The sequence below is a fragment of the Nicotiana sylvestris genome, chromosome 10, assembly GCF_000393655.2.
Source record: "Nicotiana sylvestris chromosome 10, ASM39365v2, whole genome shotgun sequence".
Taxonomy (NCBI): Eukaryota; Viridiplantae; Streptophyta; class Magnoliopsida; order Solanales; family Solanaceae; genus Nicotiana; species Nicotiana sylvestris.
In genome coordinates this window covers 39,573,225-39,586,700 of record NC_091066.1, presented here as the reverse complement: position 1 = coordinate 39,586,700, position 13,476 = coordinate 39,573,225, and the positions used below count along the sequence as shown (strand labels likewise).

General features: G+C 38.1%; 1 protein-coding gene across 1 annotated transcript; it reads left to right on the top strand.

The window, feature by feature from the left end:
• The first annotated feature begins 5,422 nt into the window (after positions 1-5,422).
• On the top strand, positions 5,423-6,324 carry LOC138879216 (uncharacterized). Its single transcript, XM_070158813.1, has 2 exons — positions 5,423-5,685; positions 5,736-6,324. The coding sequence occupies exons 1-2, from the start codon at positions 5,423-5,425 to the stop codon at positions 6,322-6,324; spliced, it is 852 nt and encodes a 283-aa protein (XP_070014914.1).
• The last annotated feature ends 7,152 nt before the right edge of the window (positions 6,325-13,476 follow it).

The window sequence follows — 13,476 nt, the reverse complement described above, 5'->3', positions numbered from 1 at the left end:
CTCCAATTTATATTTGAAAAGCCCAATTAATCAACTCAGGAAAATTTGCGGCAAACTTCTACTTGTTTAAACTAAGGGTTCTACCCTACAAGTTACTAGACGCATTGTATTAGAGAATTAAAGACCGAAGAGAAACTATTTCAAACACCATTGAACAGACCCCTTTTAAAATGTCTTTAGGGATTGGGCTCAAGCCCAACCCAATTTTTGATGAAGCAGAGGTGCCCAGGGATCCGTATTAGACGCACCATTCAGCTGGGCCTGCGTTAGGCCCTAGTTTTATTCCCCAGACTTTTATGCCAATCAGGGAATGAAAATTAATGACATTAACTTGGAACATGAAATCGACTTAGCCAACCTAAACCCCGATTTCGAAATATCAAACACCAATTACCTATCTAGCTCTGTAATCTTAACTACTCCAACATGAAATGACCAAATAGACATTATGATCACAAATTCCCAAATCAAGCAATTATCTAAACATTACGCTTGAAATCAGTTGTTAACTAGTTTCAACATGAATCTGAACCTTGACTTCGAGAATGAACATGCTTACAAAAAAGAGTCTAGGTAAATTGATATACATACAAGCCAATACTTAGCATTTCAATGGATTCAAACGGCTGTCATAGCTAAAACTACATTGATCTTCAACATAAACTAAACAAAGGTATAGAACCCCAAAGCATTAAATTAAATCTCTGTGACAAAGACTAACGACTCCTTTATCCAACATACATTCGAACTCATTAGAAGAAAACTGAATAGCTAAAGTCCATAGTTCATTTATCACCACAAAAGCAGATTTGCTACTATAGCTTCAGAGAATGAAGATTCAGAAAAAGAAGAAAGAGATGAACTAAATTATGAATAACAAACTAATGCTAAGCTCTACAATTCCATTTTTTCATTTCACCCTTCAAGTCAAGCATTCACCTTATACAAGTTGTAGAGTGTGTACCTGGAAATTGAAAGGAAAAGAAGAGAGGAATCAGTAGTAACAATATAGCAGAGCCCAGCGACAAGAAACGACCAATAGAACCAATTTCAAAACCCCCAAAATGATGGTCAATAGTCCAAAACCAGTTTCAGTCGAACAAACCCAACAAACTTCAAATCAAAACCTTTTAAAACCCAAAATTCAATTCAATTCAGCACTAGCCCGAGTCAGAAATTGCTTCTGCAAATTGAAAACTCCAAAAATTCCCAGAAGGAGTTCAATGAAACAGTCACTTTATTAAAAAATTTCGGCTCTGTTTTCCCCCCCTGTATTTTAGCTATTTCAGCCTTCCAGCTCTCCCTTGAATGTCAAGTTAGGATGCCTTTATAGGCAAGCTATTAGGGTAGCATAAAAAGAATTCAGATTTGCATTTTTAACCTTCTGATCTTTTTGTTTCTGCTCAAATACCCTTAACTTAAAACTCAGATTTTCATATTAGCCCCTACCCTAGCTTCCTAGAAGTTTTCTTAGGTTGTTACAAAAGATTCCCTTACCTATACTACCCATATTACCCTTAACAACCCTGTTTATTACCCCTGGGACCACAAATGGGTCATGGGTCAAATGACCCAATGATCAAACCAGATCTGGGCTCGAAAAATCCATTCGAACTCTTCGAATGGTTTATGAAATGAATTCAGAGCCCAAATGAAATGAACCCAGGTTGAGCAGACTATGGCAAACAATAGGAAAATGACTAAAACAACTTTCAGAAAACTTAAAACCTAAGCTAAGGGATTAAATTGTCATATAATCCTAATTAAACTAGTCAGGGATAAATAAACAAAATGAGATCAGAAATTAATCGTGTTGTTAACAAAAGAAACTAGAACGACCAAACAAAAATCACAGAACCAACTTGGAACGGAAAACTGAGACAGAACAAAAATGGACAGTACTCAATCTCAGCTAAAAACTCGTTCAACTTTATTTTAATTAACCGGAGGGAATGAAAAGAAGAGAAGAGGAAAGAAAGATGAAGGAATCACAAGCGAAAACGAAGGGAAAGAAAGAAACTCACCGACTCGGGCTCGACCCTTCGACTGACTTTCCGATTTAAAACCCCGAATATCGTCAACTACTTGTTCTTTGTCGAATAAAGCTATTCCATGGTAGAACTGGCCCGGAACACTCATAAAAACTAGGAAAACACCGTTGCATGCGCAGCTTTGGCTTTGGCTTCTGGGGCTCGAACCTTAGATTTAAGATTCGAGACGTTCTAGCAAAATTCGAGGGGAACGGAGTGTGGATTTGGTACAAGGTGGTCATGGCGGTTCTATGGTGTCAATTTGGTGGTGAACAGAGGTGGCGCCGCCACCGGAGGAAATGAGGGCGGCGCTAGGGTTTGTGCCTTCAACCTCAGATTCGAGGAGTTCTGAGTGTGTTCGAACGAAATTGGTTGTGGATTGAGATTGTGGAAGGGATGAGGAGTTTAGGGTGTGAATATGGTGGTCATCGGAGGTGGCACCGCCAGCCTGAGGTGGTGGGAATTAGGGCGGCTCAGTTAGGGTTAGTTGGGGATGATGCGGTCTAGGAATTGAGATGGGGGGGGGGGGTACGAGATTCGGACATACAAATAATAAACCCACCCCACTTCCCCACCGTTGGATTGGGCCAACCTCGACGGCTGAGATCACTGGGTACGGAAACGGGGTCGTTTTGAGTTGGGGAGGTGAGGGGCCGGGTCAGGGGACGGATTGGGCTTAGCTTAACGAGTTTGGGGGAGGAGTCCGTTTGAGGCTGAGTGTTTTAAGTACAAATTGGCCCAAATTTGTCTTTCAATTCTCTCTCTTTCTTTTCTTTTCAATTCCCTTTCTAAAATTTTTTTTAATTAATTTCTTTTTCCCAAAATTAAAATAAAAAATCTAAATTACTTCCTAGAACCCCATTAACCTAAAAACACTAATTAGACCTAAATGATAATTAACCCAACTAACAAATTAAAAAGAAAACTACTAAAATCAAAAATTAAAGTTAAAAGTGTAAATTAAACTATATTTTTTTTGTAATTTTCCCTTTTTTTATACAAAAACTAATTACCAGTTAATCTTTAGAATGCAAAATTAACTCTTAAATGCACATGCAACACATTTTTTTTTTGTATTTTACATAAATTAGAATAAATTATGCATGCACAAATAAAGCAGATAATTAACAGAAAATGCCACGAAAATCCTCAAAATTGCAAACACTGAAAGAAATTATTTTGTTTTGAATTTATGGGAGTAATTCATGTAGGGCAAAAATCACGTGCTCACAATGACATTTTGAAAAAAACTTTCTCGTGTGCTTATTTTGAATATATTGTTATCTGATTCTACTAATTCTCTTTCTTTTGCGGCTTCATTTAAATCCGACCTCTTGAAATCTTTCCTTATTTGAACTACGATGATAAAAGTTCTAATATTTTGACTTTAAAATCAATTAAACTTTTGTGTTTCTTATTTGAACAAATAGCTAAATTTGAAAATGATAAACATAATTATCCAGTTGTATAATTTGTAAAAGGTTTAAAATTCTTGTATTGCCAAACTCTTCTTCTATTTTTTTTTCTCCGTAAATCTAATCGTCCTTTGCGATTTTGAAGCTAAAATAGATATATTCAATCTTCATAAGAGTAGTAACTTTTCTACTCTAATATATTTCTTAACTCAATATTTTTCTTTAGTTTTTATTTCATAACTCGATAATTTTTTAGGATATGTATCGGTTAGCTCCGACTATTTTTGTATTTGATCAATTAACTATCATGTGAATATTGATACTTCCACAAATGGATTCAAAGTTAGTGAAAGAAAGTACTAACCTCTGTTGTAAGTTATACTAGAAATAATCCTAGAATTCCTTGAATATTAACACTGTAAATCAATCAGTAGACCTATGGTAAAGCTAGATAAATAGACTGTAATTTTGCCAGTTGAATTATGAATCCTCATTGGAATATATCAAATTAAGTGGTAAAGGGCCTGGAGAAATTCCTTTTTTTAATCTTACTTTCCTTACATGAAAATGAGTAAGGAATTTTGACCAAAGTGAAATTCAAGTACGTTAGTTCTAGCTAGGATTCTGTTTTTAACTTGAATTTTGTTTTACCAAAAAGTATTAAACATTTTCTTAAATGAGTTAATAAGGAAACAAGGAGTGAATCCTAGTTAAATATTGATGGGTTTTCAATGTCTTTGTCTTATGCTTCTTATGTTTTGATGATCTAACAAACTTATTGTGAAGAACCAGATAGAGAACCTGACCCACATTTCAACTGTCCTGGTCCAAGTCTGAAAATCAGTAAATGAATGAACCACCACAGGGAGGAACATAACAAGGACCTGGGGATTTGGTCCCTTAGGGTTCTCCGACACAAGTACAAGTTCATGACTGTCCGCAATCATTATAAAGAGGAACACAACTGGGACCTAGTCCCTTAGGGTTCTCTGGCAGAAGTACAAGTCAACTGTACAGCTGGAATGTAGCAGCAGAAAGTGACCATCTCGCAACTATTATAGAAGAGGAACACAACTAGGACCTGGTCCGTTAGTGTTCTCTGACAGAAGTACAAGTTGACTATCCAGCTGGAACGCAACTGCACAGAAGTGGTTGTGCAGACAGTATAATAGTCACTTCTCATTGGGAAGACGCATGTACCAAGAATTGACATCACTATCTATTGTGATATCTTTTGTGATATAACAACCTGGTGCAAGGCACAACATCTTTGTGCATTCAGTGATATTCTCTCAAGCATAACAGCGTTCATCTGGCATTGAAGTCACTGGTGTGTCAAGAACAAGAAGACAACTCCACTAAGGATCAGTTTCTTAATGAGTTTATGTACATCCGTAGTTGAGTTGTAATCTTGTGATTTGCTCTTCATTGTATCTTCTAGTTTGCTTTCTTAGAAGCTTTTTCTTAGGAAAAAAAAACCAAAAATCCATAAACTTCTGAGTTTATGTTGTGACTAGGAATAGTCATAAGTTTAAAGCCTTTGTAACTAGGAGAGTTATAAAGTGGCTTGTGGTGGGAGCATCACAAATTAGTTGAAGTCTTTGTAATAGGGTTATTGCAAAGTGGCTTGTAATAGGGAGATTGCAAGTTAGTGAAGTTAAAATCCTACAAGAGTAGGTCGTGTTTTTTGATCCCCTTGTGTGGGATTTTTCCACGTAAAAATTCCTTGTCTTCTTTACTTTCAGTTTCTGTAGCATCCTCGGCATTATCTCATATAGGACCAGGTACTCTACAGTTTGGTGGACTCATACAAGCTAACAATTGGTATCAGAGCAGGTTCTTTCTAAAAGGTTAACACTTAGAAAGGATCTCAATGGCTGATCTACCCAACTTTGAGGAAGAACAATCAACCTATAGACCTCCTATATTCAATGGTCAGTACTATGGCTGGTGGAAGACCCGTATGCATATTTTATGATGGCAGAAGATTCAGAACTGTGGGATATCATTTGTGATGGTCCACATGTCCCCATGAAGAAGCTTGAAGAAACAGGACCAATGGTGCCGAAAGGCAGAAAAGAGTACAACGACATTGATAGAAAAGCTGTGGAAAAGAACTATCGTGCCAAGAAAATCTTGATGTGTGGCATAGGACCTGATGAGTACAATAGAGTCTCAGCTTGTGATACTGCCAAAGAAATATGGGAGCGTTGCAAACCGCACACAAAGGAACTACTCAGGTCAGACAGTCCAAGATCGACATGCTCACCACGGAATATGAGCTCTTTAGGATGAAGGATGATGAGTCTATACAAGATATGCACACCAAATTCACCTCCATCATAAATGAGCTTCATTCACTTGGAGATGTCATTCACATAAATAAGCTTGTAAGGAAAATCCTCAGTGTTCTACCTGGTTCTTGGGAAAGTAAGGTAAATGCCATCATTGAAGCTAAAGATCTACAAACTCTGACCATGGATAAGTTGATTGGTAATCTGAAGACATATGAGATGAAAAGAAAGAAAGACAATGAAAGAATAGAGCCTAAGAAGGAAAAAAACCTGGTACTCAAAGCTGAAAGCAGTGACTCAAGTGATGAAGATAATGACATGGCCTATCTTACCAAGAGATTTCAAAAGATGGTTCGAAGAAATGGTGGTATACCAAAGTGGGGCAGTTCAAGTAAATCAAGGAACAACGATCTCTGTCATAGATGTGGAAAGCCAGGGCATTTCATCAAAGACTTCCCACTCACGAAACATGAGAAATACAAACAAAATCCTGACAAAGCAGCAAAAAGGAACCTGGTTCCAGACAAACGATTCAATCGAAAAAGTGCTGCTGACAATATTATTAAGCAGGCTCTTGCTGCTTAAGGAGACTCCTCTAGTGAATCTGAAAGGGAACCAGATGCAGAAAATAGTTCCATGATGGCAGTGGAAACTAAAGCAACGAAGTATGATTCATTGTTCATGCTGATGGCTCAGTCTGATAATGATGAAGAAGATGAAGACGTTGAGGTAAACTTCAGGGATGTTTAGAGAAATCTGAAATCCTACTCTTCTAAGAAGCTAAGTTCGTTAGCAAATGTCCTAATTTATGCCTATTATAGCCTTGTTAATTATAAGGAGATCCTGACCATAGAACTAGGAGAAGCCGAACAATCTAGAGATGATCTGGTGGTCTGTGTAGTGGACCTAAATGAGACCATAGCTAATCTTGAAAAAGAAAAGGAAGCTTTGAATGAAAGAATAACTAGTGTGGAAAATGAGAGAGACGACCTGATGGTAGTAGTTGTTGATCTAAAAGAAACAATAGAAGGTCTTAACAATGAGAAACACACCTTAGAAGGAAAAATTGCAACTACTGAGCAAGAGAGGGATGACCTTTTAGTGATATGCACCGATCTAGAGGAAACCATTGAGGGACTCAATAGAGAACATAGGAATGTGAGTCTTGGGAAAGGGAAGGAAGTAGCTAGTAAGTCACACATCAAGCTTGAAAACGAATTAACTTCTGTGAAAACCAGTCTACGTAGTGAACTCGAGAAGAATCAACAACTTCAAGCTGAATTGGAGAAAGTAAGAATTGATCTTGAGAAATCTCTGAAGTGGGCCTGGTCCTCAGATGTTGTCACTATCATGTATCTTAACAATAGTGGAAACAGGCAGGGGATCAGGTTCCAAAGGGAGAAAACTCTTTACAACCCTCACATCAAGTATGTCACTGTCCCTGATAACTGGATATGTACTCACTATGGGAACAATGGTCACTTTAAAGAAAATTGCCAGGCTAGGGTTCAGTCTGTTCAGAAAAACAAAGTGATTACTGATAAAGTGACTACTAACAAGGGATCAGGTACCACTCGCAAGAAACATATGTTGCCTGCATGGACTAGGAAAGCCTTTATTCATCCTTTCTATCATAACAAGGGACCGAAACTAGTTTGGGTTCCTAAATATAACTCTTGATTTGCATGTGCAGGGAACAATAAGAGGGAAGCAGACTGCGATGGGCTATGGACTGTGGATGCTCAAAGCACGTGAGTGAAAATATCATGAATTTCTTCTCACTAAAAGCCCTGTAGGAAGGGAATGCATCCTTAAAAAGAAAGGAGAGGGTACATTCTCAGTAAATGTAAAGTAGGAAAGTTTTTTTTTGGCACTCAGTTGGGAACGTGTACTATGTGAATGGCGTAAAGTACATGTACCAATCTGATAACTGGCCAAGTGGTATCAGTGGACCAAGGAAACAAGAACATCCACTCTGTCGACTATGAATCTCCAAAAGCTGGTGGTATGAGATGGGTGAAGTCAGAACTTTGGCATGAAAGATTGGTGTATGGAAGCTTCTCACCTCCAAATAAATTAACTCAGAAGGACCTGGTTTGTGGCCTGCCAAACTCAAGAGTCACCTGGACACGGGTTCACAAAACAAAGGAGGAGACTCTCGAGGTGTTAATGGTTCTTGTCAAGAATATTCAAGTGAAAAAAGGGATCACGCATAACTTCTCAAGACCAAGGACTCCACAGCAGAATGGTATTGCTGAAAGAAAGAACGGAATTGCAAGATGTGGCATGGACAATGCTCATGGACTACGGAATCGCCAAGAAATTCTGGGTAAAAGCAGTAAATACTGTTTTCTACTTGGTGAACAAGTGTCTGATCAGGTACCTCCTGAATTAAAACCCACTATGAGCTGCCAAATGGAAGAAAATGCCTTCTTAACTGAAAGACAACTCATCTAAGAACCTTCTTGACTAAAAATGCCATGTTCTCGTCAACGGAAAGGATCAGCTTGGGAAGTTCAATGCAAAAGACGAACAAAGGAATCCTTCTGGGTTATTCTCCACAAAGCAAGGCCACAAAGTCTACAACAAAGGGCACACTAAATGGAAGGAAGTGCTAATGGGGTATTCAACAAGACACCTTCCTCTAGCCAATAAAGAAACAATGATGATCAATATGATGAACCAACTCTGGTCCTTGAGAAATATCTGAGGCTTCAAATAGGGAGGCTGATAAAATGAGTAAGATGAAGGAGACTGGTGAAAGACAATGCAACATCATCTTCCACCTCTCACAAGGAACCTTGTACTTTACGTACTACCACTGAAGCTGAAGAAAGAGTGGAGATGCAACTCATGGCAGTCCACAAGCAACAGAACACAGAGTGTGGGGAAATCAAATTAACCTTCAAATATCCCCTACCAATCAAACTTCAGTCCCAAACTGGAAACAAAAAAGCTCCCATATGTGTGACAAGTTAATCACTTTCTTTTATTCTAGAGTTAGATAAGTCTTTTGGAAAAACAATTCCTTAGTCCTTTCTGTATCTCCACTCTAGAATAGAATCCAAAGTGAAAGTCCGTAGGAATCCTACTTGAAGGCTGCCTACAGATGTTTGAGATACCTTAAGGGAACTCAGGAGCTGGTCATGTGTTACCCTCAGGTGACAGTGTTTTTAATCCTATTGGGTATGATGATGTTAACTGTGCAGGTTTTGCTGTGGAAAGGGAAAGCACTTCTGGAACGATTCACTTGGCATGTTCATTCCTCGTCCCTTGGGGGACAAGGAAGCAAAACTCAATGGCCTCGTCAACAACTAAAAAAGAATCTCAAAACAAGAGGACCAAGCACATTGAGGGGTGAGATTATCTTCTGAGGGTCAATGTGAAGAAAGGGTTGATCTCTGCAAAGTCTTGCAGAACAGAAGACCAAATTCCAGATATCTTTATCAAAGCCTTGAGTAGAGAATATTCTGGATCAAACAAGGTGAAAATGGGGTCATGAGAGTCTAATGAAGAACGTGATCCTCCATTAGCTGGATATGCAAAACACCGTTAGGTAAAGTTAGCTAAAATGTTTTCTGACCAAGCCTAACTCATATCAATACCGTTGCAGGTAAACACGCATGACGATCATAGAAGCTAAAGGTACAGTTATGAACTGCGAAAGAGGAGCTACTAAAACCTTTTTCAAAAAATTGTTCTAGCATCAGGTTCTTGTACTCTAGGTTAGTAGTAATGTGCTTATTCTTCATGCCTTCTCAAAAAGAAATTGTTTAACAAAATTAACTCAACTGCCACATCATCCAACTTTTCAAAGTCTGCATGTCATGTCTTGTATTTCAAATCCCTTCATCCCCTCTGCACAGTAATGCTTTCCTACAAACCTACCGCCGTTTTCAGAACTATTCAGAACCTGTTTCTCTCTCCTCTCATCATTAGCCCTTTTTCCAATAAAACATTCTTTCTCTCTCACAGCAAGTCATGAACCTTCATCTCTTTTGTGCAGCTATGATCCTCTCTTCATCTCTCTCTCCCAATCTACTCGCCTTCCAAATACTCCTATAATGGCAATCGAACAATCGCCCCCTTATCCCACCACTAACACCACTCCCACTTCCCTATCATCCTTGAAATTATCTCTAGAGCTTCACTATTTCACTCCTTCTACTACTTTACCCACTCCTGGCTCCTCCTTCTTTCCTACAGTTTTCCCTTTTCAGACAAACCCTGGTTTCCCTCCATATTTTGAAAACCCTATGTCTAGACATTCCTATGATCTCATCAAAGAACACTCAGGAGGTTTTACGTCTCAAGTGTCAGAAGTCCTTGAGGATGATCCTGACCAATATCTGAACTCCTCCATCCCGGACTTAGTGACTCTCTCAGGGTCACCAAAAAAGAAAGCAGCGCATAACATCATGGCTATTGTTGCTGAGAGTCTGATAAATAAAGGAGCGTATCTCTCATCTGGGTATCAAGAGGAAGAAACTCCCTTCCTAGGAGATGTAAGAACCACATTACTCCTTGAGTCTTTGGTTCATGAGACATTCTTAGAAAAACCTTCCGACGAACATGATTCTCTTCCATGCAAACCCACTCCTACACCTCTTGATCATTCTAAGCTCGTAGAGTCCTCCTCCAAGTCACCCACTATCAGGTCACAGCAGCAAGAGAGTTTTGAGTCCACATTGTAGAAAAGCAAGAGGAGTGTCAAGATAAGGAAAAAGAGGATAATGAATCAAAGGGAATCTGTCACTAACAAGAGTGTTCCAGTAAGTGGGACTGACAAAAATGCTCCAAGGGAACCTGGTTCCCTAGTACAACAATCTATGAAAGCTCAAAAGTTTGTGGATAAAGCTTCCAATGAAATTATTGAGCAACAAAAATGGTCATTTGTGAAGGGCAGCATCAAGTCTAAAAGGATTCAAACTGAGCAAGCCATGTCTGAAGATGATATTATGGGGATAGTAAGCTGGAAAGGAAAGTCTGTTGAAGGGTCTAGCAAACGAAAACAGGAAACTGTTAAAGAACCTGCTTTACTGAGGTCCATGCCCTGTGATAGTGGTCTTTGGCAACAAAGATTAAGAACTTAGAAAGTCTTATGGGGTCGTACATTTGATCCAGCAATTTCGGAGATGGCCGGTATGGGACAAATTATGGAGATTGTGGAATTTCAACAATGGAAACACTTGTTTGAAAGGAGCATACCTCTGGTGTACGAAGATGCGGTACAAACTTTTTACGCATCTCTCTTCACTATTGAGGGGGATCACATTTGTGTGCTAGTAAATGGAGTAGACATTGTACTCGACATGTCAACATTGGGAAAGGTTCTCAGAATTCCATGTGAAGGGGGATGTCTGTGGTGTAAACTTTAGGAGAGCCATCATGAAGGAGCAAGCTATTTAGCAGGGGGAACAAGTGCATAAGAAGGTATTGCTTCCTGAGTATCAGCTTCTCTTTGAACTGGTCAATAAGGTGCTCTTACCTCGTTCTGAGAGGCGATCGATTGCTATAAAATCGGATATGGTCTTAATGGAAGCGCTTGATGAGTTTGTCCCAATCAATTTGCTAGCAATCATGATAGATCATATGCAAAAAGTGGCAAATTTTAAGGTGGGAATCATGGGATACCATATGGCTTTCTCCTCACTTAGGTATTCAGATTCAATAAGGTCCCCTTGGGAAATCCCAGAGTGGGCACACGCAAGCAAACCTTCTGTAAGACCACTTTAGAAGAATGTGAATATGTAGAAAGAGTTGGTGGAAGTATCTCGACCATTTCTCAGCTGATCAATGCTCAAAATGTAGCTTCTGAAGAGATCAGGAGGTTGAAGGCTCGAAATGCCATACTGGAAACTCAGCTCCGTCAAGTAGTAAAAGGTCATGATTCTGTTCATGAATAAATTGCTCGATTGACAAAGGAAAATGATAAACTTCGGGCACAATTACTTGAAGAACAACTATATGCAAATGCTCGACTGGACCTGGTTCTCAAAACCATTGTTGTCTCTTCTTCCAAGCCTCTTTCTTCTAGTGTCCCATAGGATCCTCCTAGTGTCCAGCTATTTTTGCTCTAATATTTTGTGGCTGCTGTTTTATTTTTGTTTGCCTTTTTTTTGTGATGCCACGCTGAAATTCACAATTACTGCCCCTGTCTTGCTCAGTCCATTGTAAACATTAATAAAACAGCTCCCAGTACAATGCTGTATTCCTCTGGCTTCTCTTTTTTGTCATGTTGTGTGCACATATATGGCATGAACTAGCTGTGTTGGACTTCTTTATGCTAATTACCTGCTTGTGCTCTTTTTTAATGATGCCAAAAAGGGGAAGAACTATAAGTAAGATTTCAGGAGAGCTCTAAGATTAAGGGGGAATCAAAAAGAAAAATTTGTGTAGTTCCTGGAATATCAGAAAAAGAGATCTACGATTAAGGAGGAACTTTGTATAGTTTCTAGTATCTTATCTGGTTATTTTTGCTCTAAGCAAATACCATCCATGTCTAAGTTTGTCATCATCAAAAAGGGGGAAATTGATGGGTTTTCAATGTCTTTGCCTTATACTTCTTATGTTTTGATGATCTAACAAATTTGTTGTGAAGAACCAAATAAAGAACCTGACCCACATTTCAACTGTCCTGGTCCAAGTCTGAAAATTAGTAAATGAATGAACGACCATAGGGGGGAACACAACATGGATATGGTGATCTGGTCCCTTAGGGTTCTTCGACACAAGTACAAGTTAGTGACTGTCCGCAATCATTATAAAGAGGAACACAACAATGACCTGGTCCTTTAGGGTTCTGTGGCAGAAGTACAAGTCAACTGTATAGCTGGAACGTAGTAGCAGAAAGTGACCATCTCGCAACTGCTACAGAAGTGGCTGTGCAGACAGTACAACAGTCACTTCTCATTGGGAAGAAGCGTGTACCAAAAAAGGCAGCCCGGTGTATAATTAAGTTAGTTTCTATCAACGTGCGTTACACGTTAATAATGATATGAATGAATTTAGTAAATTATTATTTATATAAAAAACAAATAAAATTAATAAGAAAATTATAAATAAAACAAATAAAATTAATAAGAAAATTATTTATATATACATATATGTATTAGCGTAATAGAATTTAAAATAAGTGGACATCAACTTGCAAAAATAGTCAATTTAGTCATGTTATTTAGATAATATTATTATGTATTTATAATTTAGAGATATGTAATGCGATGATATCTTACCTAAGATTTTTTTGTATTCGATATTTTTTTGCGTATACTTCTTTATGATGCTTTGGTTACTCAGTCATTACTAAATCTCTTGTTGTCCACATTGATATCCATCTAAAAAGTGAAATATATAGTTTCTTGTGCGAGAAAATATGTTACAGCAAATATTGTCCAATATTTGATACTTTATTTATTGTCATTGTAAAACAAAAGCGTACTGAAAATTATTTTTGGACAAATTTGTAAGAATATTCTTCATTTTCTAGAGGAGAAAGTTAAATTCTAGGGATAAACACATGCATGGAAGTACATTGGCCTATCATGATTTCTGCATATATGGCATTATTTTCAAAATATTTACATATCATCCTTGTACCTTTGCATAAATTAAACATATCTAAATGTTTGGGTAGCATGATTGACATATTTTTCTTCAAAATCAATTTGTATGCAATAGAAGATCATTTTCAACTTTCATTTGTCTGATATATGCATATATAACATTAACAGATAT

Excerpts from the sequence above, each read along its gene's own strand:
- LOC138879216 (XM_070158813.1), top strand. The coding sequence starts at position 5,423 with ATGGCAGAAGATTCAGAACTGTGGGATATCATTTGTGATGGTCCACAT. Across the intron at positions 5,686-5,735 it reads CACACAAAGGAACTACTCAG|GATGAAGGATGATGAGTCTA; the intron begins GTCAGACAGTCC and ends TGAGCTCTTTAG.